Genomic DNA, 26,150 nt, shown 5'->3' on the forward strand with positions numbered 1-26,150 from the left:
GCGCTGCGTAAATTGACAGCGCTATATAAGTACCTGAAATAAATATGGTGTGAACGAGGCCTAACAATGGCGATTCTGATTCCTCCAAATGCCCCCTTCCTCTCCTATTATTTAGTCCTGGCCTCTCGCGTCATTCTTGCCCCCCTGCGCAGAAATCACATGCTAGAAATAATCATTATATATTACACTCCATAGGTTGCAGAGGTAATCTGCATTTTTGGGCAAACCATGGTGCAGGACAACAGACTGTGGAAGGGCACAAATGATTTTTTTTTTTTAATTTGGAGGTCAATAAGACGCTCACAGGTGAGTGACAATTGTTTATTACACTTGACCAATCCCTTTCGACTGTTCAGCTTTCAGTAGGAATGCCCTTTGACCTTTGTGGTCCCAGAAAGTAAGAAGACTGAACAATGTACCAAGGAGTAGAACCAGAAGCAGAAAGATTGGGGAATGAAACAAAAATCTTCTCCCACCCGCTATATAAAACAAACAAAAATATGGAAAACATTATGCGGTCTTCCTTCTCCGACTCCCCAGACGCCTGCGCCTTTGCTTGTATAAGTGACGGAAATTGATGGCGAGTCCTGTCAGGAGAGAAAAAGGAGAAAACGCTTTTAGGAGAACGGAATTTCAGGCATACGATGTACAAACTATTAACCCTTTCACTGCCGCAGAGGTAAGGCTCATGTCGGCAGCAGCGGGTAATGCGTGGAAATGTTACAAGCCGACTGTTGGCTCTCGGATGCAAGTGATCAGGTGGCTATTCAGCTGCTATCTTGCTTCCTTGGATTCCCAGAATGTGCACCACCCCCAATGTCTCCTGTCTCACCTGTCCTACGATCCCGCGGTGTCCTCCCCACAGCCCGTTTCACCAGCCGTCTGGCACCAGTATCTCCAGTGTGGGCACCCGGCTGTGACAAAGTTTTTTCAACAACCTGCCCAGTGGATCCAGCGATGTCCTGCAGAATCCTCTCAGAATTCTGCCCTTTCTCGGTCCCGTGCTACCATCTTCTTATGTGACGTCATTAGGTTCCGCTGCCGAGCCTCACAATGTGCCGCTAGGTCTGCCCCTTCCTCTATCGATGAAAGTGTTTGCCTCCTATGATGTGTGACTGTGTGATGTGCATATCCCCAAGAGCCACAGCAGGCTTAATGCACGTCATTCGCCTAGGAGAGTAAAGTGCAATGGGGGGAGGGGAAAGGGGGTGGGAACGGGTTAGAACTTTAAAAATAAAACAAAGTACATAAGCCTGGCAGTACTAGGGTCCTGGGTTCGAATCCCAACCACAGCACCACCTGCCTGGAGTTTGCATGTTCTCCCTGTGCCTGCGTGGGTTTCCTCTGGGTACTCCGGTTTCCTCCCACACTCCAAAGACATGCTGGTAGGTTAATTGGCTCCGGTCTAAATTGTCCCTAGTATGTGTATGTATGAATGCGAGTTAGGGACCTTAGATTGTACGCCCCTTGAGGGTTAGGGACCTTAGATTGTACGCCCCTTGAGGGTTAGGGACTGATGTGAATGTACAATATATATGTAAAGTGCTGCGTAAATTGACGGCACTTTATAAGTACCTGAAATAAATAAGCAAAAAAAAAAATTTGCTCTTCATGTAGAGGAGGGGAGGAGGAGTGGAGAGGAAGGAACTATACTCCGAGGGTGAAGATCCGCTTTACACATACACATAAATGCGAATGCAAGCAAACGTCCACGTGAGAGCAGTAATTCATTCACAATTATCTCTGAATCAACAACCTGTGAAGGCTTTTAATTGCATGCCGCCCAGCCACTGTACATATACGGCGGCAGGGCGGCACTCACAGGCAAAACCACGTTTTTGTAAACAAATAGGGGGCGCGCGCGAGGTGCGCCTCCGCCCTATTTGTCCTGTGGATCACCGCCGCAGATGTCAGTCGCCGGGTCACAGCCACTCCTTAGCGGCTATGTCCCGGCGATCGGCGGCAAACAGTAACAGAGAGCACAGCTGCAGTAGCTGTCTGTCACTTCCCTGACAGCTCGAGGATGAGCTGATCGAGAAAGAACAGTTTCTGTCTCCCGATCAGCCTTGTCCCGCCCAGTACACAGCCCCGCCCCCTAGTAAAACACTCCCCTCACTCCTATAACCCTTCCCTGCAAAATAAAGTTAACCCCTTCCTCCCCAGTGCCATTAGTACAGTGTCAGTGTTTTTTTTTTGCACTGATCACTGTATTAGTGTTTTTGGGGATATCAGTGACCCCAAGTCAGTAGTCCCCAATGTCAAAATGTCCACCGCAGTCCCGCCATAAGTCGCTGGTCGCTGCCATAAGTCCCTGATCGCCGCCATAATTCGCTGATCGCCGCCATTATTAGTATAACAAAACCCCTAAAAATCCCAGTATCTTTCCCGCCATTTGTAAACGCTATAACTTTCACGTAAACCAATTAATTTACACGTATTGGGTTTTTTTTAGCAAAGACATGTCGCAGAATGCATTTTGGCAGAAATTTATGACTAAATTTGATTTTTGCATTTTTTTTTTACTGGACATGTTTTATAGCAAAAAGTCCAAAATATTTTTTTTTTTTCCTCAAAATTGTCAGCCTTTTTTTTTATAGCGCAAAAAATAAAAACCGCACAGGCGATCAAATACCACCAAAAGAAAGTTCAATTTGTGGGGAAAAAAAGGATGTAAATTTCATTTATGTACCATATTGCATGACCGCGCAATTGTCCGTTAAACTAGCGCAGCGCTGTATAGCAGAAAAATGGCGTAAATTGCAGTATCTATACCATAGTTTGTAGACGCTATAACTTCACACAAAGCAATCAATATACACTTATTGGGATTTTTTTTACCAAAAACATGGAGCAGAATACATTTTGGCCTAAATTTATAACCAACTTTGAGTTTACTATATATTTTTTATAGCTGAAATTAAAAAATATTGTTTTTCTTCAAAATGTTTGGCCTTTTTATGTTTATAGCGTGAAAAATAAAAAGCGCACAGGTGATCAAATACCACCGAAAGAAAGCTCTATTTGTGTGAAAAAAAGGACGTAAATTTCGTTTGGGTGCAGCATTGCATGACCGCGCAATTATCAGTTGAATTAGTGCAGCGCCGAGTAGCAAAAAGAGGCGTGGTCATTAAGGGGGGTAAATCCTCAGGAGCTCAAGTGGTTAACATACTGTCACCCTAGCAGTACAGGGTTACCATGGTGACACTGTACTACTTGTGGAGGGTGATGAGGATTTTTTTATTTTTTTTTACACTAATTGCTATTACACCCATAAAGGCTGTAAAAGCAATCATTTCTCCTTCTCTCTGGCTGCATTCTTGCAGCAATTGAGAAATACTGTGTGAGCTGTGATTGGTCACAGCTTGTCACATGGTACAAGGCTGTTGTGAATAGCCCTGTACCATGTGATCTCTGTGATCATTCACAGATTTCACACGTAGTAAGCAATGATGTCAGAAGTGACATCTTGCTTACTACTCTTCATGTGATCACTGATTGGCACCTCACACAGAGGTCCCGTACAGCGATCGGTGTTCGGAGGACACAGCGGGCAACAAATCGCGGTGCCGCACGCTCCCAGGGAGTGCGCACAGGCCAAAATAGTGGGCGCCGTTTATGAACGACAACCCGCCCCTGCCCTGCCACTGTCCGGCCGTTTATATACAGCAGCCGGACGGGAAGTGGTTAAAGCCTAACTCCACGTGTCTCTTTTTAAATATTTCTTTTGCGCCAAGATGGTCTAAAATACAAATATAAAAAAATATTAAAAAAATTAAAAAATACAGCGCCCCAAGCAAGAAAACCTGTCAGTGCAGTAGCTGTATTACCTGTATCCCATTCCATCCCATTCCCAAAACAACGTAGCCTCTGGCTGAGAGCTGCTAAGCCATTCATGGGAAGAATTGTAGTCCATGAATGAATACAAAACTTCCTCTGATTGTGAGGTCAATTGCCTCAGCCAATCAAAGGAAGCTTTGTATTCATTCATGGAATATAAAGCTTCCCCTGAATGGCTGGGAGTGGAAAGCTAAAAAAGCTCACCCAGCAAGCGCCCCTGTTAGTGCAGTAAATAGTTTGTTTGGGCCAGCTTGGCCGAGGCAAACTATTTAAAGGGACCTTAAGCATGGAGTTAGGCTTTAAACGAAGGCATGTGAGATAATAAAACCGAATCATTACCACTTGTATGTACATATACTGCGGCGGGGTGACCACTAAAGGCACTGTGACGTTACTGGTACATCGCTGCCCGTTTCTGGGAGTTGGGCACATGCCCCCCGTCTACTCCGCTGTGATTTGACGTAGCAGGAGTTCGTCAACAGATCCCGACCAATAATTCATGTCTGGGACCTGCTGATCGGCTGTGTCCAATCACCAGGAAAAGAAACAAATCAATATTTATTGAAAAGCAGCACAGTTCACACATTAACACTTGTTAGGCACAAAATTAACCCCTTGATTGACCTTAGATGTTAGATCCTTCCTAGCCAGTGTCAGTACAGTGTCAGTGTATATTATTAGCACTGATCACTGTATTAGCGTCACTGGTGATGTCAGTGGCAATTAGTTAGTTCCCACAAAGTGCCAGTGTCAGATTGCCCGCCGCACTATCACTGTTCCACTGATTGCCGCCATTACTAGTAGAAAAAAAAAAAATTCCAGTGTATAAATACGATAGTTTGTAGACACTATAACTTGCATGCAAACCAATTAATATAAATTATTGGGATTTTTTTTTTTTACCAAACATTTGTAGTAGAATACATTTTGGCCTACATTTTATGAAGAAATTTTGATTTTTAAAGTGTGTGTATGAGTATATATATATATATATATATATATACACACACATATAGTATTTATTATTATTTTATATAATATATATATTTATTATTTTATTTTTGTGTGTGTGCGTATGTATGTATATATATATATATGTGTGTGTGTATGTATGTATATATATATATATATATATATATATATACATACACACACACATATAAAGTATGTGTATCTATATATATTTATTATTATTTAATTTTTTTTATTATTATTTTTACTATTATTATTTTTTTATTTTTTTTTTAAATGCTTGCCGCCCTGCCAATGTGTATATACGTGTGCAGGGCGGCAGTGGAGCGCAAAACCACGTTTTAAAACGGGTTCCGCGCTCCCGACACTTTTGCTGGCAGGGGGCGCGCGCGCTCCCGCCGACCCGCGGGTGACACGATTTGATTCAGGAGGGATCAATCATTAGATTTCAGCCAGTGATTTCTGGCTGAAATCACATGATCGGTCCCTGTCCTATCCTGTCCTGTGTTGATATTTACACAGGGCAGGATATGATGTCATTCTTCTCTGCCTGGACACATTCCGTTCCAGACAGAGAAGAAGACATCCAAAAAGTGAGTACAAAGCACTACACTACAGTTAGAACACTCTAGGACACATTTAACCCCCTGATCGCACTCCCCCCCCAGTTAACCCTTCACTGCCCAGTGTCACTGATCAGTGAAGCGATTTTTACTGATCAGTGTCGCTGGCGACTTCCGATAGAGTTAGCGCCCCTCCCAGATAGCGCCAGTTTGCCGCCAGTACACCAGTAATCCCGTTTAACCCCTTGATCGCCCCCCCAGTTAACCCCTTCACTGCCCTGTCACCAGTGTCACTGATCAGTGAACCAATTTTTACTGATCACTGTATCAGTGTCGCTGGCGACTTCCGATAGTGTTAGCGCCCCTCCCAGATAGCGCCAGTTTGCCCGGTAGTGCACCAGAAATCCCATTTAACCCCTTGATCGCCCCCCTCCCCCCCCAGTTAACCCCTTCACTGCCCTGTCACCAGTGTCATTGATTACAGTGAACAGATTTTTACTGATCACTGTGTTAGTGTCACTGGTGACTTCCGATAGTGTTAGCACCCCTCCTAGATAGCGCCAGTTTGCCCGCTAATGCACGGGATTTTTTTTACCAAAAACATGTAGCAGAATACATTTTGGCTTAAATTTATGACTAACTTTGAGTTTATGATATATTTTTTATAGCTTAAAGTAGAAAATATTGTTTTTTTTTCAAAATTTTCGTATTTTTTTTGATTATAGTGCAAAAAATAAAAAGCGCACAGGTGATCAAATACCACCAAAAGAAAGCTCTATTTGTGTGAAATAAAGGACGTAAATTTCGTTTAAGTGCAGCATTGCATGACCGCGCAATTATCATTTGAATTAGTGCAGCGCTGTATAGCAAAAAAAGGCATAAATTACAGTATCTATCCCATAGTTTGTAGACGCTATAACGTTCACACAAAGCAATCAATATACACTTATTGGGATTTTTTTACCAAAAACATGGAGCAGAATACATTTTGGCCGAAATTTATGACTAACTTTGAGTTTACATAAATTTCGTTTGGGTACAGCATTGCATGACCGCGCAATTATCATTTGAATTAGTGCAGCGCCAAACAGCAAAAAAAGGCGTGGTCATTAAGGGGGGTAAATCCTCTGGGGCTCAAGTGGTTAATAGCAAAAAGTAAAATATATTGTCTGTCTTCAAAATTTTCAGCCTTTTTTTGTCTATATAACAAATAAAAACCAAATGGTGATAACACAACCAAAAAAATGTGAAATTATATAAATTCCATTTGGGTACAGTGTTGCGTGACAGCGCAATTACCAGTTAAAGTAGCACAGTCCAGAATAGCAAAAAGTGGCCTGGTCATGAAGGGGGTAAAACCCTCTGGAGCTTAAGTGGATAATCTACCGCAATACAAACAGTGGGGTTTTTTTTTCTGTTTTTGTTTTTTTTTGTTTATTTGTTTTGGGGGTTTTTTTATGTTTTTTTTTTGTTTTAGTAGAATAGGGGAAGGCTGGTCCTCCTGCCATCTTTATATTGCCTTTGTGTCCTTGTTGCAGACTTTCCTTCACTTCCTTATGAGAAAAAAAAAGAGAAACTAGACCTCTGGTTAGCAGTTAACCCCGGCAGGTGGTTGTAATCCCCCCGTTCTCTCCTAATATAAAGAGAGAATGTTTTTGGGTGAATTTACGCTTTTTATGAATATATGACGATGTGTTCATTGCATTTCCTTTTCTTTGTCCTCTTGTCCCCCCCCCACCCCCTCAGCTGCAGAGCTCCGATTCCTTGGATACTCTGGAAAGACTTATTGACCTCAATAATGGGGAGGGTCAGATCTTTACCATCGATGGGCCCCTGTGCTTAAAGAATGTCCAGTCCATGTTCGGGTAAGTGAGCTCGCCTGCCCTGCATGGAGTCTGTCTCTAGTTAATTTACTGCCGGATATTGCCGGGCTTGTTAGAGATTAGTTGTCATGTGAGAGGATTATAGTGTATAGCTGGCTCTGAGTTTTTAGCATGACAGATTTCTCTTCCTAACTGACGTTTTTTTATTTAATTCCACGTAAAACAACATTTTTCTCCTACAGGAAACTTATTGATGTGGCGTACACTCCGTTCCATGCTGTGCTGAAGTGTGGGAACCTGTCCTCTGATGTCCAGGTCTTCCCCAGGCCGGAATCTGTTGTCATAGATGAAGAGACCGATCCAATTCCTAAATCTTTAAGTACAGGTAGAGGCATGTCATATGGTGTTTACTGTCTGTATTAACCACTTGCCTACCAGGCACTTATACCCCCTTCCTTACCAGGCCAATTTGCAGCTTTCAGCGCTGCCGCACTTTGATTGACAATTGCGCGGTCATGCAACATTGTACCCATATGAAATTTTGATCATTTTTTTCTCACAAATAGAGCTTTCTTTTGGTGGTATTTAATCGCCACTGGGCGCTTTACTTTTTGTGCTATAAATAAAAAAAGTGCAAAAAATTTGAAAAAAAAAAAATTTTCTTTCTTTCTATTATAAAATTTTTCAAACAGGTATTTTTTCTCCTTCACTGATGTGCGTTGATGAGGCAGCACTGATGGGCACTGATAGGAGGCACTGATGGGCACTGATAGGCAGCACTAAAGGGCACTGATAGGCAGTACTAATGAGGTGGCACGGATAGGCAGCACTGATAGACAGCACTAATGAGGTGTCACGGATAGGCGGCACTAATATGCAGCACTGATAGGCGGCACTGATAGGTGACACTGATGATGGGTACTGATAGACGGCACTGACTGGCATCACTGCTGGGCACTGACTGGCGGCACTGACTGGCACAACCCCTGGGCACTGACTGGCAGCACTGCTGGGCTGCACTGGTGGGTGGCACTGGTGGGCAGCACTGGTGGGTGGGCACAGGTGGGTGGCACTTCTGGGCACAGGTAGGTGGCACTTCTGGGCACAGGTGTGTGACACTGCAGAGTGGCACAGGTGGGTGCACTGCTGGACACAGGTGGGTGATCTGCTGGGCACAGGTGGGCGGAGCTAGTGGGCGCACTGCTGGGCACAGGTGGGCGGAACTTGCGGGTGGCACTGCTGGGCACCGATCATCAGGGCACTGATCATCAGTGTCCTGATGATCGGTGCCGATCCCCGCTGTGACAACTGCCGGTTCTCGGCAGTACTTTCCTCACGATCTGACAGCGTGAGGAAAGTGCAGCCGAGAACCGGCACTTGCATTTCCCTGTGATCAGCGTGTCATTGGACACCGCTGATCACGTGGTAAAAGGCCGCTGAGATCGCCGGGTGCGCGCCCCCTGGGGCGCGCAGGAGAGCGCGTTCTGGGGGGACGTCATATGACGTCCACCCAGAACTGGCCGGCCGCAGTGAAGCCGTCATTCGGCTATCTGCGGTCGGCAACTAGTTAAAGCAACAGTGTGTACTTTAAGTGGTTCTAAAGCCTCCCTCCCCCCCCCCCAAAAAAAAAGTTAGCAGCTACAAATACTGTAATACTGTAAATAATGTCCTTTTATTATAAGGACACTTACCTGTCCAGGGATCCAGCGATATCCTCACCCCGAGACTATTCTTCATTCAGCTTTGGGTCCAGGCACCGGCTTCTTAACCATTTCAATACCGGGCACTTTTCCCCCTTCCTGCCCAGGCCAGTTTTCAGGTTTCAGCGCTCTCACATTTTGAATGACAATTGCGCGGTCATACAACATTGTACCCAAACTAAAATTTTATCATTTTGTTCACACAACTAGAGCTTTCTTTTGGTGGTATTTAATCACCGCCGGGGTTTTATTTTTTGCTAAATTAACAAAAAGACACAAAAATTTTGAAAAAAAAACACGTTTTTCTTTGTTTCTGTTATAAAAGTTTGCAAATAAATAATTGTTCTTCATAAATTTAGGCCGAGATGTATTCTGCTACATGTCTTTGGTGAAAATAACCCAAATTAGGATGTATTTTTTAGTTTTTAGGAAAGTTATAGAGTTCACAAACTATGGTATAGATCTGAATTTTGATCAATCCTGAAGTACTGATGGCCAATCTAATTTCTTGAGGTCCAAGAATGTCAGAACAGTACAGATAATCCCCCCAAATGTCAGAACAGTACAGATATCCCCCAAATGACCCCTTTTTGCAGAGTAGACAGTCCCAACGTATTTCATAAGAGGAATGGTGAGTTTTTTAAAGTTGTATTTTTTTTTGTCATAATTTTTTTCGGAAAATTAAAAAATTAAAAAAATTTTCACTTTTTGTTTTTTACATACTGTCACCAGTGCAGTACAGCGTCATCATATAACTGGCATGGCGGTGATCAGGGACACTGACTGGTGACAGTATGAAAAAAAAATATATTTTTAAAAAAACTTTTTTATTATTTTTTTTTTAAGATTGTTTTTCAGATTTCACTATGACCAAAGTAGTGCAATGTTACCATAGTAACATTGTACTACTTTGGGAAAGTGATCAGTATTTTTTTTTTTTACACAATTTGCTTATAGCAAAGAATTACTTTGCTATAAGCAAGCATTTACCTGAATGACATCGATTCATTCAGGGTTTTTTTTTGTGCTTAGCTGTGATTTGGCCACAGCTAAGCACATGACACAGCTGGGCTGTGATTGGCCCAGCTTGTGCATGTGATCACTGTGACCATTCACAGCTAGACACACTAGTATACAATGGATGGCATGAATGAAGCCATCCATTGTATACAACTGTCATGTGACCTGCTGTGATTGGTCACAGCAGGTCACTTGGTACCGGCAACAGGGCCGGTACTCAGATCTGTCATCGGTCGACACGGCCGGTGACAGATTGCGCGACTCTGCAGGCGTGCAAACTGCGCATGCCCGAAAGGATGCCATATGGCGTCCACCCGGAAAGGTGAGGGTTTTTGCCGGCCGCCATTTGGCCATAGGCCGGGCGGGAAGAGGTTAAAGTGTTACTGAACCCACCACAGTACAATCAGTCTGTATGTGCAGTAAAGCATGCTTGTTATACTCACTGTGGACCCACTGCACTGCATTCCTGTGCAAATCCCATGCGATTTGTGTGCGGTGCGATCGGAGCCGTACGTTTTGTATGGCTCTAATCACATCGCACCAAAAAGGTGCAGGACCCCTTTTTTTTTTTTTTTGGTCCGCACTAGAATCGGCTTGCATGGGTATTCACACCTATGTGATCCGATTCTGCACATCGCACCGCGTTTTGTGGACCGCTTTTGGGGTGTTGTTGACTTAACATACACACCTGCAGCGGTTCGCATGAACGGGGTGCGATTCTGATGCAGTGCGGAATTCGCACAGAAAACGCTGCAAATTCCACATTGTATCAGTGTGAACCCGGGCGAAAGGGCTTTAAGATAAAAGGTTCTAGAGCTGCCTGATCACTTTTATGGGGCTTTGAATGTGTCTTGGCCTGCACTTTGACAGCAAGGCTCGGTTCACAATACTACGGGCTGTTTTCTGTACAACAAAACATGGCCGCAGGGTCAGCTCATGGTCTTTTTGACCATGCGGTGTCCCTGTGGTTCCTACATCCGCACTCGTGCTGCAGGCCTAAAATGCGTGGTGTCTCATGAGTGTCTCGTAAGAGTAGCATGGTTTGGCTGCGGGTGGTTGCGGATGTGGGAAGAGATGCGATTCCTGCGACCAGTCTTAAGGAGTAGTGACTCGCAGATGAGGATTTCTCTGCGCTCTCCTCTACTACGTGCAAACTCCCAGTGATAGACTGAGGGCATTGTGCAATATAGTCTGACTGACTCAGAGTGCTGCTCATATCCCTCCCAGCTTAGCAGAAGTTAAAGAATATAATGAGAAATTCAGGTGCTCCCAAAGTAAGTTAAAGCTGATTCCTTGCCATGTCCCTGTCCACCCCCTTCCCGATCAACATGCAATTATGTTTTTCAGTCAAGTTATTCTGTTTTCACTGGGTCTGACTGCTGTCTTTTGATGGTAGTGGCCAACAGGCTATTGTAAAGGTTGCAGCACTTTGCCTTGAATCTTCTTTTAAAAACATTACATGAAAGAACACATCCCTGGACACCCTTTAGACGTGCATGTTTCTCCTTGAAGACTTGAGGAGTGCAATTTCTTTGAGGAAGACTTTAGCTGTGCCATTTACTGGTTGATATCCTAAGCCAGGATGCCAAGGATGTGCTCTTTTGTTCATATAACACTTGGGAACAAAATGATTGATGGCAGAGAAAGCTAATAGCTGTGAAAGGGGAGGGCGCCGACCATACAAATCAGGAGAGGAATTGAGCAATGATTGAAAGTAGGTTTAAGATAGTTGCTGGGTGAACTCAATTCACAGAAATATTTTTTTTACTCCCAGTATTGCATGAGCCAGAAGGGTGAATTTTCAGCATGTATTTTCAGTTTGTTGGTATTCTTTCTTCAGAACTGGAAATCATTGGCTTTATTGACATTGCGGACATCTCCAGTCCTCCTGTCCTTTCTCATCACCTGGTCCTACCTATTGCTGTTAATAAAGGTGAGCATTTACTGAGATGTGGCTTAGCTGGGTCAGGTTGGAAGTGTATGTGCTAATTATTTGATGTCTTCATAGAGGGTGATGATATTGGGGCCGGAATCACGGATGACTTAGAAGATGAGAATTCTGCCAGCCAGATAGCAGGAAAAATCCCACATTTCTGTGTTCTTCTACATGGTAGCCTGAAGGTGGAGGGTATGGTGGCCTTAGTACAGTTGGGGTAAGTGTGTGTGTATATGTATGTATGTGTATATGGATATGTGTGTGTATATAAATATATATATATATATTAATATATATGTGTGTGTGTGTATATATGTATATATATATATATACACAGGTGAAACACGAAAAATTAGAATATCATGCAAAAGTTCATTTATTTCAGTGCAGCAACTTAAAAGGTGAAACTAATATATGAGACTCATTACATGCAGAGCAAGATAGTTCAAGCCGTGATTTGTCATCATTGTGATGATTATGGCTTACAGCTCATGAAAACCCCAAATCCACAATCTCAGAAAATGAGAATATTCCATGCAATCAATAAAACAAGGATTGTACATAGAACAATATTGGACCTCTGAAAAGTAGAAGCATGCATATGTACTCAGTACTTGGTTTGGGCCCCTTTTGCAGCAATTACTGCCTCAATGCGGCGTGGCATGGAAGCTATCAGCCTGTGGCACTGCTGAGGTGTTATGGAAGACCAGGATGCTTCAATAGCGGCCTTCAGCTCTTCTGCATTGTTCGGTCTCATGTCTCTCATCTTTCTCCTGGCAATGCCCCATAGATTCTCTATGGGGTTCAGGTTAGGCGAGTTTGCTGGCCAATCAAGCACAGTAATCCCACGGTCATTGAACCAGGTTTTGGTGCTTTTGGCAGTGTGGGCAGGTGCCAAGTCCTGCTGGAAAATGAAGTCAGCATCCCCATAAAGCTCGTCTGCGGAAGGAAGCTAGAAGTGCTCCAAAATCTTCTGGTAGACGGCTGCGTTGACCCTGGACTTAATGAAGCACAGTGGACCAACACCAGCAGATGACATGGCTCCCCAAATCAACACAGACTATGGAAACTTCACACTGGACTTCAAGCATCTTGCAGTGTGTGCCTCTCCATTCTTCCTCCATACTCGGGGTCCTTGTGCCTCTCCATTCTTCCTCCATACTTGGGGTCCTTGGGCCTCTCCATTCTTCCTCCATACTCTGGGTCCTTGGGCCTCTCCATTCTTCCTCCATACTCGGGGTCATTGGTTTCCAAATGAGATGCAAAAGTTGCTCTCATCAGAAAAGAGGATTTTGGACCACTGAGCAACAGACCAGGTCTGTTTTTCTTTAGCCCAGGTAAGACGCTTCTGACGTCGTTTGTTGTTCAGGAGCGGCTTGACAAGAGGAATACGACATTTGAAGCCCATGTCCAGGATCCGTCTGTGTGTGATGGCTCTTGATGCACTGACTCCAGCCTCAGTCCACTCCTTGTGAAAGTCCCCAACACTTTTGAATGACCTTTTCATGACAATCCTCTCCAGGCTGCGGTCATCCCTGCTGCTTGTGCACCTTTTTCTTCCACACTTTTCCCTTCCACATAACTTTCTATTAATGTGCTTTGATACAGCACTTTGGGAACATCCAACTTCTTTTGCAATTACCTTTTGAGGCTTTCCCTCCTTATGGAGGGTGTCAATGATGGTTTTCTGCACAACTGTCAGGTCAGCAGTCTTTCCCATGATTGTGATTCCTACTGAACCAGACTGAGAGACCATTTAAAGGCTCAGGAACCCTTTGCAGGTGTTATGGCTTAATTAGCTGATTAGAGTGGGACACTTTGAGCCGAGAATATTGCACCTTTTCACAATATTCTCATTTTCTGAGATTGTGGATTTGGGGTTTTCATGAGCTGTAAGCCATAATCATCACAATGATGACAAATCACGGCTTGAACTATCTTGCTTTGCATGTAATGAGTCTATGTCATATATTAGTTTCACCTTTTAAGTTGCTGCACTGAAATAAATGGACTTTTGCACGATATTCTAATCTTTTGAGTTTCACCTGTATGTATGTATGTATGTATGTGTGTGTGTGTATATATATATACAGTCAGGTCCATAAATATTGGGACATCGACACAATTCTAACATTTTTGGCCCTATATACCACCACAATGGATTTGAAATGAAACGAACAAGATGTGCTTTAACTGCAGACTGTCAGCTTTAATTTGAGGGTATTTACATCCAAATCAGGTGAACGGTGTAGGAATTACAATAGTTTGCATATGTGCCTCCCACTTATTAAGGAACCAAAAGTAATGGGACAGAATAATAATCATAAATCAAACTTTCACTTTTTAATACTTGGTTGCAAATCCTTTGCAGTCAATTACAGCCTGAAGTCTGGAATGCATAGACATCACCAGACGCTGGGTTTCATCCCTGGTGATGCTCTGCCAGGCCTCTACTGTAACTGTCTTCAGTTCCTACTTGTTCTTGGGGCATTTTCCCTTCAGTTTTGTCTTCAGCAAGTGAAATGCATGCTCAATCGGATTCAGGTCAGGTGATTGACTTGGCCATTGCATAACATTCCACTTCTTTCCCTTAAAAAACTCTTTGGTTGCTTTTGCAGTATGCTTTGGGTCATTGTCCATCTGCACTGTGAAGCGGCATCCAATGAGTTCTGAAGCATTTGGCTGAATATGAGCAGATAATATTGCCCGAAACACTTCAGAATTCATCCTGCTGCTTTTGTCAGCAGTCACATCATCAATAAATACAAGAGAACCAGTTCCATTGGCAGCCATACATGCCCACGCCATGACACTACCACCACCATGCTTCACTGATGAGGTGGTATGCTTAGGATCATGAGCAGTTCCTTTCCTTCTCCATACTCTCTCTTCCCATCACTCTGGTACAAGTTGATCTTGGTCTCATCTGTCCATAGGATGTTGTTCCAGAACTTTGAAGGCTTTTTTAGATGTCGTTTGGCAAACTGTAATCTGGCCTTCCTGTTTTTGGGGCTCACCAATGGTTTACATCTTGTGGTGAACCTTCTGTATTCACTCTGGTGAAGTCTTCTCTTGATTATTGACTTTGACACACATACACCTACCTCCTGGAGAGTGTTCTTGATCTGGCCAACTGTTGTGAAGGTTGTTTTCTTCACCAGGGAAAGAATTCTTCGGTCTTCCACCACAGTTGTTTTCTGTGGTCTTTCGGGTCTTTTGGTGTTGCTGAGCTCACCGGTGCGTTCCTTCTTTTTAAGAATGTTCCAAACAGTTGTTTTGGCCACGCCTAATGTTTTTGTTATCTCTCTGATGGGTTTGTTTTGTTTTTTCAGCCTAATGATGGCTTGCTTCACTGATAGTGACAGCTCTTTGGATCTCATCTTGAGAGTTGACAGCAACAGATTCCAAATGCAAATAGCACACTTGAAATGAACTCTGGACCTTTTATCTGCTCATTGTAATTGGGATAATGAGGAAATAACACACACCTGGCCATGGAACGGCTGAGAAGCCAATTGTCCCATTACTTTTGGTCCCTTAATAAGTGGGAGGCACATATGCAAACTGTTGTAATTCCTACACCGTTCACCTGATTTGAATGTAAATACCCTCAAATTAAAGCTGACAGTCTGCAGTTAAAGCACATCTTGTTCATTGCATTTCAAATCCATTGTGGTGGTGTATAGAGCCAAAAATGTTAGAATTGTGTCGATGTCCCAATATTTATGGACCTGACTGTATATATAGTAATGGGGTTCGCTCGGCAGCGGGGGGGTGTGACCCCCTGGATGGGTGCACAACACACAAACACAGGCACAGCACAACAACAGTGGAGGTGAAAAAACAAAAAGGTGCAGTTTATTTACAATATTTACAGGAAAACGCCAAACCAAAAAGAAACATCAAATAAAATCCTGGCCAACTTGACTACTTACTGTACAAACAGCTTCCCTAGCTATCCACTAGGTACAGCCTGATGCTGTACCTAGTCACTGGTAGTTGGAGGCTAGCCACACAGGCTTTTGGCTCCCTGCACACAGATAATATGTTGCTCCCGAGTCAGTTCAGGCACAGATCTGGTTCCAGGTTGGAGCCACTCCCTAAGCAGGCTGGGAAGTTTTATAACAGCCTTAATGAGCCCACTACCTTCAGCTGGGCTCATTACCTCAGTGCCGAAGGACTCAGTACTTCCCCCCCAGTGGAACAAATCCCCATGGAGTCTGAAACCTTGGACAAATGTATCGTCCATCTAGGACGCAACCAGGTGATTTCAGCTGCCTACTGTCAGTACACACGCACGCGCACACACGCCATAGCATAATGGCCAATGACCGGTAAAGTAAATAACATTGGTTATCTCATTATGACACCAGAAAGTGGGTGGGATGGATTAGGCAGCAAGTGAACATGTTGTCCCTGAAGTTAATGTGTTTTTGAAAAATGGGCAAGCATAAGGATTTGAGCAACTTTGATAAGGGCTAAATTGTAATGACTAGACGATTGGATCAGTGCGACTCCAAAATTGCAGCTCTTGTGTGATGTTCCCAGTCTGCAGGGGTCAGGACCAAACAAAAGTGGTCCAAGGAAGGAAAACCGGTGTCATCGGCGGCCAAGGCTCATTGATGCACGTGGTGGGGCAAAGACTGCCCTGTGTAGTTTGGTCCAATAGAAGAGCTACTAGAGCTCACACTACTGAAAAAGTTAATGTTGGTTCTGATTGAAAGGTGTCAGAACACACAGAGCATCGCAGATTGTTGTGTATGGGGGCTGTGTAGCCGCAGACCGGTCAGGATGCCCGTGATGACCCGTGTCCACAGCCAAAAGTGCCTACAATGGGCACATGAACCCCAGAACTGGACCACGGAGCAATGGAAGAAGGTGGCCTGGTCTGATGAGTCGTGTTTTTTGTTTTTTTTGTTATATCATGTGGATGGCAAGGTGTGTGTCACTTTCCTGGGGAAGAGATGGCACCAGGATGCAGTATAGGAAGTAGGCAAGCTGGAGAAAGCAGAGTGATGCTTTGTCTAGTGGAGTCCATGTCTCAACAAGTCAGGGCTGCTTTAGCGGCAAAAGGGGGACCTACCCAATAGTAGGTGGCTGGTCATACTGTTTTATGGCTGGTGTGTGTGTTCTATATCTCGAAATAAGTATTCTATAAACTCTTTGATGGTAATAACCTTGTTTTTTTTTTTGTTTTGGTTTTTTTCTTGCCCCGTTACTTCTGTAGGAATGACTGGTGTGGTATGCTGTACTCCCAAGCTGACAGCAAGAAGAAATCCAATCTAATGATGTCTTTGTTTGAGCATGGACCAGAGCCCTTACCCTGGTTGGGGAAAATCTCGCAGCTTGGGCCTATATCTGGTACAGTGGAACTAATAAGATGTTACATTTCAGTTGCCCACGTTTTAAGAATCAGTCTGTGAGGCTATAGAGCCGTTTTCTTAACCACTTCCAGTCCGGACACTTTCAGCCCCTTCCAGTCCGGACACTTCCCCCCCCTTCCAGTCCGGACACTTTCCCCCCCTTCCAGTCCGGACACTTTCCCCCCCTTCCAGTCCGGACACTTTCAGCCCTTTCCAGTCCGGACACTTTCCCCCCCTTCCACTCCGGACACTTTCAGCCCCTTCCAGTCCGGACACTTTCAGCCTTCCAGTCCGGACACTTTCAGCCCCTTCCAGTCCGGACACTTTCAGCCCCTTCCAGTCCGGACACTTTCACCCCCTTCCAGTCCGGACACTTTCCCCCCCTTCCAGTCCGGACACTTTCCCCCCCCTTCCAGTCCGGACACTTTCCCCCCCCTTCCAGTCCGGACACCTTCCCCCCCTTCCAGTCCGGACACTTTCCCCCCCTTCCAGTCCGGACACTTTCCCCCCCTTCCAGTCCGGACACTTTCACCTCCTTCCTGTCCAGGCCAATTTTCAGCTTTCAGAGCTGTTACACTTTGAACGACAATTGCGCAGTCATGCAACACTGTACCCATATGAATTTTTTAGCATTTTCTTTTAAGACAGATAAAGCTTTATGTTGGTGGTATTTATTCACCGCTGGGATTTTTTTTTTTTTGCTATGTAAATGAAAAAGTCCAAAAATTTAGAAAAAAAGTTTTTCTCTTATAAAATTTTGCAAATAAATAATATTTCATCATAAATCTTGGCCAAAATGTATTCAGTTATCTTTTTATTAAAAAAAAACAAATTAGTTTATAACCAAAAATTATAATTTTTAAACTTTTTTTTTTTTTTACATTTTTATTTTTTTTTTATATTGTTTTTTTTTTTATATTACATACTGTCACCCTAGCAGTACAGTGTCACCATTGTGACACTGTACTACTCGTGGGGGGTGATGAAGATTTTTTTTTTTACATTGATTGCTTTTACACCCATAAAGGCTGTAAAAGCAATCATTTCTCCTTCTCTCTGGCTGCATTCTTGCAGCCATTGAGAACTACTGTGTGAGCTGTGATTGGTCACAGCTTGTCACATGGTACAAGGCTGTTGTGAATAGCCTTGTACCATGTGACCTCTGTGATCATTCACAGATTTCACACGTAGTAAGAAACGATGTCAGAAGTGACATCTTGCTTACTACTCTGCATGTGATCCCTGATTGGCCAATCAGTGATCACTTGATCGGGACCTCACACAGAGGTCGCGTACGACGATCGGTGTTCCACTGTGTTCAGAGGACACAGCTGACACCGGATCGTGGTGCTGCACGCTCCCAGAGAGCTCGCACAAGCAGGGAGGCCTTTTATAAACGGTCACCTGACCCTGCACTGCCACCGTCCAGCCGTTTATATACAACGGCCGGACAGGAGATGGTTAAGACAGACCACTAAGAATGTATGAAGAAGAGGTGCTGGGACTTTGATTGGCGTTCATACAATGTAGTGAGAAGACAAAAACATGCGGAGAGCTCTCTGGCTCATTTTAGGCAGCTCACAACAGGCAAGTTTACCCTCCAGTGGGTACTCCAGCATATTACCACAAAATAAAACATGCACCAATGGAAGGAGCACCAGACCAAAGGATAAGAGTGTCCACATTCTTTAATTTACATATTTAAAAAAATAAAAATAAAAAAAAAACAGCCAACGTGTTTCAGGTGTCAGAAAAACGACCCCTTCATCATGGCTTCAGTTAAAAGATCAAGCTTGCTCACACATATACTGCTGGCCAGTATCTTTCCTGATCCAGCAGTTGGCTTCCTTACACAGATTAACACAGGAAAGCTCCATTTTGAGTCAATTCAAGCTTCTTTTAACTGAAGCCCTGATGAAGGGGGAGTTTTTCTTCTGACCCCTTGAAACGCATTGACTGTTTTTAGTATAATCTATTAAATGACAACTAGAAACTGCCTATGCAGATCACGGGTGCTTGAAGATGGACACACACTGTGAAGCTTTGACCAAAGTATAAGTGATTTGTAAAGCATTTATTTTCCATTAAAATAATAAACATGTTCTACTTACCTGCTCTGTGGCCCTGATCCTCCTCTTCTGGGGTCCTTCCCTAGGGTTTTTGGCTCCTTCCCACCTCCGAGTGCCCCCCTAGGAAGCCGCTTCCTATGGGGACACTCGTACATGCTTTGATCACGAGCCAGGCTGTTTTTGTCTATTCAGACACACTGCCCAGCCTGGCCCCGCCCCCACTTTCTGCTTGCAGGGTTTGATAGCAGCAGGTGCCAGTGGCTTCAACTGCTCTCAGCCAAGCCTTTGAGAGCCAAGAGAGAGCCTTTGAGAGCTCCTCCTGAGGCCTTTCGTGCTACGGCACTTCATCAGAGGGGGAGGCCAGCACGAAAGGCCTCAGGAGGAGCCGGCAGCACGTGTGACGTCATACACCGCCGCGACCACGAGGAGGTCCGGCGGCCATTTTCCTTGCTGGGTCAGTACACTATTCACTTCCATTAATGCTGGCAGTTTTTTATCTGTACATGTACCCATGGATTTTTACTGCATGTGACCAATAAATAGTTTGAACCTACTACACTATTGGCACTCCCTCTTTGTTTTGACCCTCTATTGAGGGTTTCAGATCCACAGCACCTGGTTCCCAATTCATCCTATATCCAGAAGAGGGAGCTCATTCATCTAGGCCAGTGGTTCTCAACCTGTGGGTCGCACGACCCTTTCACAGGGGTCCCCTAAGACCATCAGAAAACACATATTTCCGATGTGTAAAGAGCAGCTACTGTGTAGAAAGCAGCTGCTGTGTTGAAAGCAGCTACTCTGTTAAAAGCAGCTACTGTGTTGAAAGCAGCTACTGTGTTGAAAGCAGCAGTATTGGAGGTAAAACGACACTCATGAATTATAATTACTGGGTAAAAATTTTTATGGCTGGGGGTCACCACAACATGAGGAGCTGTATTAAAGGGTCGCAGCATTAGGAAGGTTGAGAACCACTGATCTAGGCTGTCCATTCACTGGTTAAGGGGATCTCTGAGTTCTACTGTATATTACTACACCCAAGGCTGATGATTTACCTCTGAGGGATGTACCGTGTGTTTGCTGGTTACCTGGATTGATGGTCACATACATGCGCATTTACAAGGCGCGGTCGGTGAGTGCGCATTTTTTCAATACAGTTCCAGTCACCAACACATTGCAAGGAAGAGATTTTCTTCAGGGTTTCTGCATAAGATCTATATGAAGATTATATGAACTATTCTTATATCCTAGATCGTAGCGCTGCACTTTATTTTCTATGACACTTTAAATAACTCCCCTACTATAGTTTTATGTCATTTACGTAGCTCCCAAAGCCTGACCGGAAAAACTCCCAGGGGTGGCATCATTCTGCTTGCCTTGTTGCTAGGACATTGCTAAGACACTCCGAACTGATTCAAACCCCTTACACATGTGCTCTCTCCCCTGTCGCAGTAGCTCTAAGCTCAGTGATGCTGCAGTGGAGAAGATAGTGGACCGCACATGTGCAGGGGTTAGAGAGCATGCTCCTGTGATGATTGGGGGGGTGGGGGGAAGCAGGTACGACTGGCAGTGTCTTAGAAACGTCCTAGCAACAAGGCAGGATGGGTTGATGCTGTCCCTGAGAGTTTTTCAGCCAGGCTTTGCAAGTTATGTAAATAGCCCACACCTATATCCAACTGTTGTTATTATTATACAGGATTTATGGCACCAACCGTTTGCTCAGCGCTTTACAATATAACGGGAGACAATACAGCAACAATACAGTTCAATACAAAGGGATAGGAGGACCCTGATCCTGGGAGCTTACAATCTAAGAGGGAGGGGCTAGTGGTACAAAAGGTAGTAACTGTGGGGGATGGACTAGTAGGAGGAATAGAATATTCCATTATTAGCTGAGGGCAGGATAGGCTTCCCTGAAGAGAGATGTTTTCAGAGATCGCCTAAAAGTGAGCAGAGTAGGTGATAGTCTGATAAATTGGGGTAGAGAATTCCAGTTCCAGAGGATGGGAGAAGCTCTGGAGAAGTCCTGGAGAAGAGCATGGGAGGAGGAGACAAGGGAGCTAGAGAGCAGGAGGTCGTGCGAGGAGTGGAGAGTACGGTTTGGGTGATATTTGGAGACAGTAACCAACTATAGTTAAAGCTGCAGTTCGTTTTCATCTCCAGCACCTTTACTTGCTTAGGCAGTTTTAACATTCTAGCATACTTGGTTGTTACTGGTCTGAGAGATATTAGGGGGGATTTACTAAAACTGGTGCAGCTGTGCATAGTAACCAATCGGCTTCCAGGTTTTGTTGTCAAATCTTAAAGCGGAGTTCCACTCAACCTATCAAGAATTAAAAGTCAGAAGCTACAAAAACTGTAGCTTCTGACTTAAAAAACAGCCACTTACCTGTCCCTCGGTCCTGTGGTGTGTCCCCCCCGCAGCCTGTTTCACCGGCCGTCCTGTATTCCAGAAGGCCGGCATCTTCAGTGTGGGCACCCTTCATGAATGGTCCTGTAGTCTTCTGGGACCTGTCACGTGTCCCAAAAGACTACAGGGAGGGAGGGAGGACACCTTCCGATCACCTAGGCGATCGGACCGGAAGTGGGAGCTGGTACCTGTCAAATTCGGGTACCTGCTCCCCCCGCCGGCACCCGGTGATATCCAATGATCACCGACGGAGGAGGACTGTTTGTTTGCTAACTGTTCTCCTCCCTGTCAGCTCAGGCACACTGCACAGCCATCCAGAGCAGTGCGATTACAGTGAAACACACATACACACACACACAGCCCTCTAGTAAAAAAAAACTCACTGCACACAGTTAACCCTTTGATTGCCCCTCATGTTAACCCCTTCCTGTCCAGTGCCATTAGTACAGTGTCAGTGCTTTTTATTAGCACTGATCACTGTATTGGTGTCACTGGGGATGTCAGTGACACCAAGTCAGTTCCCCCCCCCCCGATGTTAGAATGCCCACTGCAGTCGCGCTATAAATCACTGATCGCCGCCATTACTAGTAGAAGAAAAAATCCCAGTCTATATATACCGCCTTTTGTAAACGCTATAACTTTCATGTAAACCAATTAATTTACACATATTGGGTTTTTGTTTAGCAAAGACACGGAGCAGGATACATTTTGGCCTAAATTTATGACGAAACTTGATATTTAATTTTTTATTTATTTTTTTTACTGGACATGTTTAATAAAAAAAAAATATATTTATTTTTCTCAAAATTGTTGGTTCTTTTTTGTTTATTTTTATAGCGCAAAAAATAAAAAACCGCACAGGCGATCAAATACCACCGAAAGAAAGCTATATTCGTGGGGGAAAAAAAGGACGTAAATTTCATTTGGGTTGCATGACTGTGCAATTGTCAGTTAAAGTAACGCAGCGCCGTATCGCATAAAATGGCCTGGTCAGGAAGGGGGGTAAATCCTCTGTAGGGCAAGTGGTCAAAATGTAAAATATTCATTCGTCATATACTGAGAATCAGGGTGGATTTGATTTAAATCACTAGTCAGTAAGGCTTGATGTAAATCCTAGTTTTCTACATAAAGACTAATTCTTGCTGCTATAACTTTAATATACAAGTAGATGAAGATTTTTAGAATAACAACTTTTCATATTAGTTTTTTTATCCCCAGTTTAATAGGTTAATCATTCATATTTGGACAACTTTTCTGTTGTACTTAGGAAGGAGAAAAATAATCATTCCCTTAATAATAACAATTTAAATAGATTTATTCAACTGAAACAATAACATTCCAGCATATGTGATTTGCTTAAACATCCATGTTTGGTAACTAATTTGGCTAAACAAAATATATATATTTTAAGAAACTTAGACTGTCAGCCCCTTCCTCCTCACACTGTCAGCCCCTCCCTCCTCGCACTGTCAGCCCCTCCCTCCTCGCACTGTCAGCCCCTCCCTCCTCGCACTGTCAGCCCCTCCCTCCTCGCACTGTCAGCCCCTTCCTCCTCACACTTAGTTTCACTTTCTTCTTGTGCAGATCTATTCCACTCCAAACAATCAGAAAAATATTGTTTCTATTCTATTCACTGAACTTCTTGCACCTTGGCAGTGAAGGGGTTGATTCTGTATTCATAGGTTTGTAGAAGTTAGGATGAAGGTCTTTTTCTTAACTCTGTTCATGTTATAACATTTTTGCTGTGAAGAAGAGGCATGTGATCTCCGCTGAGTCCAATTCAGTTTTGAGAACTGCAAAAGTAAACCAATCATCTGTGATAATATCTTGTAGGCAGAGAAACTGCCCAATAATCTTACAAAAACCTCTGGAAGAGCCTGACATTGTGAATGGATTCATGGAATTTATTTACCAAAAAAATTAAACATATACAGCCTTATTCTACATAATTAAAAAGCTAATCTTTATTTCATGATGGAATAACCTTTGGATGGTAATATATTTTCCTCAAAAAGCATTTTATTTAAAAAAATCCAATTTATATAAAAACAAATCCGATTTAAATCAAAAAAATCTGATTTAAATAAAAAAATCAGATTTTTTTAATTTTTTTAAAAAAATCATTGATTTTTATGCACACTGCTGAGAACACATTTCTTTTTTAGATGCCAAGGAGAATCCATATGGCGAAGAAGACAACAAGAGCCCATTTCCCCTGCAACCCAAGTCAAAGAGAAGCTATGCACAGAATGTAACCGTATGGATTAAACCTAGTGGGCTGCAGGTAACTGCCTTGATGGTATGTTCTTAGTTCAGTACTGCGTCCTGTAGTAATGTAGGGTCCAGCAGAAGGAACCACAGTGCATGGTGATGGACCAGGTACTCAAGACACCAGAAAGTATGTCATGTTTCTAGTTCAGTACTGCATACTGTAGTAATGTAGGGTCCAGCGGAAGGAATCGCTGTGCATGGCGGAGAACCAGGTACCCAAGACTCTGGAAAGTATGTTATGTTCTTGGTTCAGTACTGCATATAGTAGTAATGTAGGGTCCAGCAGAAGGAATCCCTGTGCATGGTGGAGAACCAGGTATCCAAGACACTGGAAAGTATGTCATGTTCTTGGTTCAGTACTGCATCCTGCAGTAATGTAGGGTCCAGCAGAAGGAATCGCCGTGCGTGGCGGAGAACCAGGTATCCAAGACTCCGGAAAGTATGTCATGTTCCTAGTTCAGTACTACATCCTGCAGTAATGTAGGGTCCAGCAGAAGGAATCTCTGTGCGTGGCGGAAAACCAGGTATCCAAGACACTGGAAAGCATGTCATGTTCTTGGTTCAGTACTACATCCTGCAGTAATGTTGGGGTCCAGCAGAAGGAATCGCTGTGCGTGTTGTAGAACCAGGTATCCAAGACACCGGAAAGTATGTCATGTTCTTGGTTCAGTACTACATCCTGCAGTAATGTTGGGGTCCAGCAGAAGGAATCGCTGTGCGTGTTGTAGAACCAGGTATCCAAGACACCGGAAAGTATGTCATGTTCTTGGTTCAGTACTGCGTCCTGCAGTAATGTAGGGTCCAGCAGAAGGAATTGCCGTGCATGGTGGAGAAACAGCTACCCAAGACACTGGAAAGTATGTCATGTTCTTGGTTCAGTACTACATCCTGCAGTAATGTAGGGTCCAGCAGAAGGAATCGCCATGCGTGGCGAAGAACCAGGTATCCAAGACACCGGAAAGTATGTCATGTTCTTGGTTCAGTACTGCATACAGTAGTAATGTAAGGTCCAGCAGAAAGAATCACCATGCGTGGTGGAGGACCAGGTATCTAAGACTCCGGAAAGTATGTCATGTTCTTGGTTCAGTACTACATCCTGTAGTAATGTAGGGTCCAGCAGATGGAATCCCTGTGTATGGTGGAGAAGCAGGTATCTAAGACACTGGAAAGTATGTCATGTTCTCAGGTCAGTACTGCATACAGTAGTAATGTAGGGTCCAGAAGAAGGAATCGCTGTGCATGGCGGAGAACCAGGTATCCAAGACACCGGAAAGTATGTCATGTTTCTAGTTCAGTACTGCATACAGTAGTAATGTAGGGTCCAGCAGAAGGAATCACCGTGCATGGAGGAGAACCAGGTATCCAAGACTCCGGAAAGTATGTCATGTTTCTAGTTCAGTATTGCATACAGTAGAAAATGTAGGGTCCAGCAGACGGAATCACCGTTCATGGCCAGGAACCAGGTTTCCAAGACAGCTGTAAGTGTGCTGGTGGTGGTGACTGCTCAACTCCTTCATGATAGTGAAGATTTACAACACCACCCACATAAGTATGTATTCATCTTCTTTCTTTACAGGGTGGATTTATTGTTGGTTTGAAGAGTTGGGAACAAAGTTGCTTTAAAGCCACAGCCGCCATACTTATTGAGGAAAGCACAAAAATAATAGAGGCTGCGACTGCTGACCTCTTTCTGAAAATGCTTGTTGTCTGGCTGTCAGCTAACCGCTTGAGTTTAGTACGTTCTAAGACTCCGAACTTGAAAAGTACACAGAGCAGAGGATCCATACTACACACTACTGCCCCCTACACCGTTCCACCCTCCCTCCTTGGCCACTGCGCCCATCACACTGACACATGCTTGGCTGTACCGTTTTATACTGAAGATGGGCTGAGCCTGATGGGGGAACTGAGAAATTGGTTCCCCTATCAGATCTGCTCCAATTTTGACTGACAACATACGGCAGTGTGCAGATCTATATGTGTTGTTCAGTCCAATAGTGTCTTTAGACTCTGCTCCATGCTGCGCACTCCTCTGATTTTGTCGCTGGAGCCCTTTCTGTGTGAGATCCGAGCAGATTGTAATATCTCTGGTTTTCATAAACCATCTGGGGAACATAAAATGGCCGCGTTTGCAGACGATCTTATCTTTTTTTCTTAACGACCCTCTTATTGCCCAATATTTTGCAGGC

The 26,150-nt window shown here is 43.9% G+C and overlaps 2 protein-coding genes across 2 annotated transcripts in view; one reads left to right on the forward strand and one right to left on the reverse strand.

Annotated features, from left to right (window-relative positions):
* Window positions 1-307: 307 nt before the first annotated feature.
* ARPIN (actin related protein 2/3 complex inhibitor) overlaps window positions 308-26,150 on the reverse strand; it is a 96,366-nt gene continuing 70,523 nt past the window's right edge. Inside the window, exon 6 of the mRNA XM_089687623.1 lies at window positions 308-587. Coding sequence (XP_089543749.1) covers window positions 480-587 — 108 coding nt within the window. The 3' untranslated portion in view covers window positions 308-479. The remainder of the gene's footprint in view (window positions 588-26,150) is intronic.
* LOC149454220 (integrator complex subunit 14-like) overlaps window positions 689-26,150 on the forward strand; it is a 39,236-nt gene continuing 13,774 nt past the window's right edge. The window contains exons 1-7 of the mRNA XM_089687676.1: window positions 689-751; window positions 7,119-7,237; window positions 7,438-7,580; window positions 11,756-11,848; window positions 11,924-12,068; window positions 17,079-17,212; window positions 23,856-23,989. Coding sequence (XP_089543802.1) covers window positions 689-751; window positions 7,119-7,237; window positions 7,438-7,580; window positions 11,756-11,848; window positions 11,924-12,068; window positions 17,079-17,212; window positions 23,856-23,989 — 831 coding nt within the window. The remainder of the gene's footprint in view (window positions 752-7,118; window positions 7,238-7,437; window positions 7,581-11,755; window positions 11,849-11,923; window positions 12,069-17,078; window positions 17,213-23,855; window positions 23,990-26,150) is intronic.

This window comes from Staurois parvus, unplaced genomic scaffold (genome assembly GCF_062004578.1).
Source record: "Staurois parvus isolate SC_StPar_1 unplaced genomic scaffold, SC_StPar_1.0 ptg000432l, whole genome shotgun sequence".
In the NCBI taxonomy this organism is placed as follows: Eukaryota; Metazoa; Chordata; class Amphibia; order Anura; family Ranidae; genus Staurois; species Staurois parvus.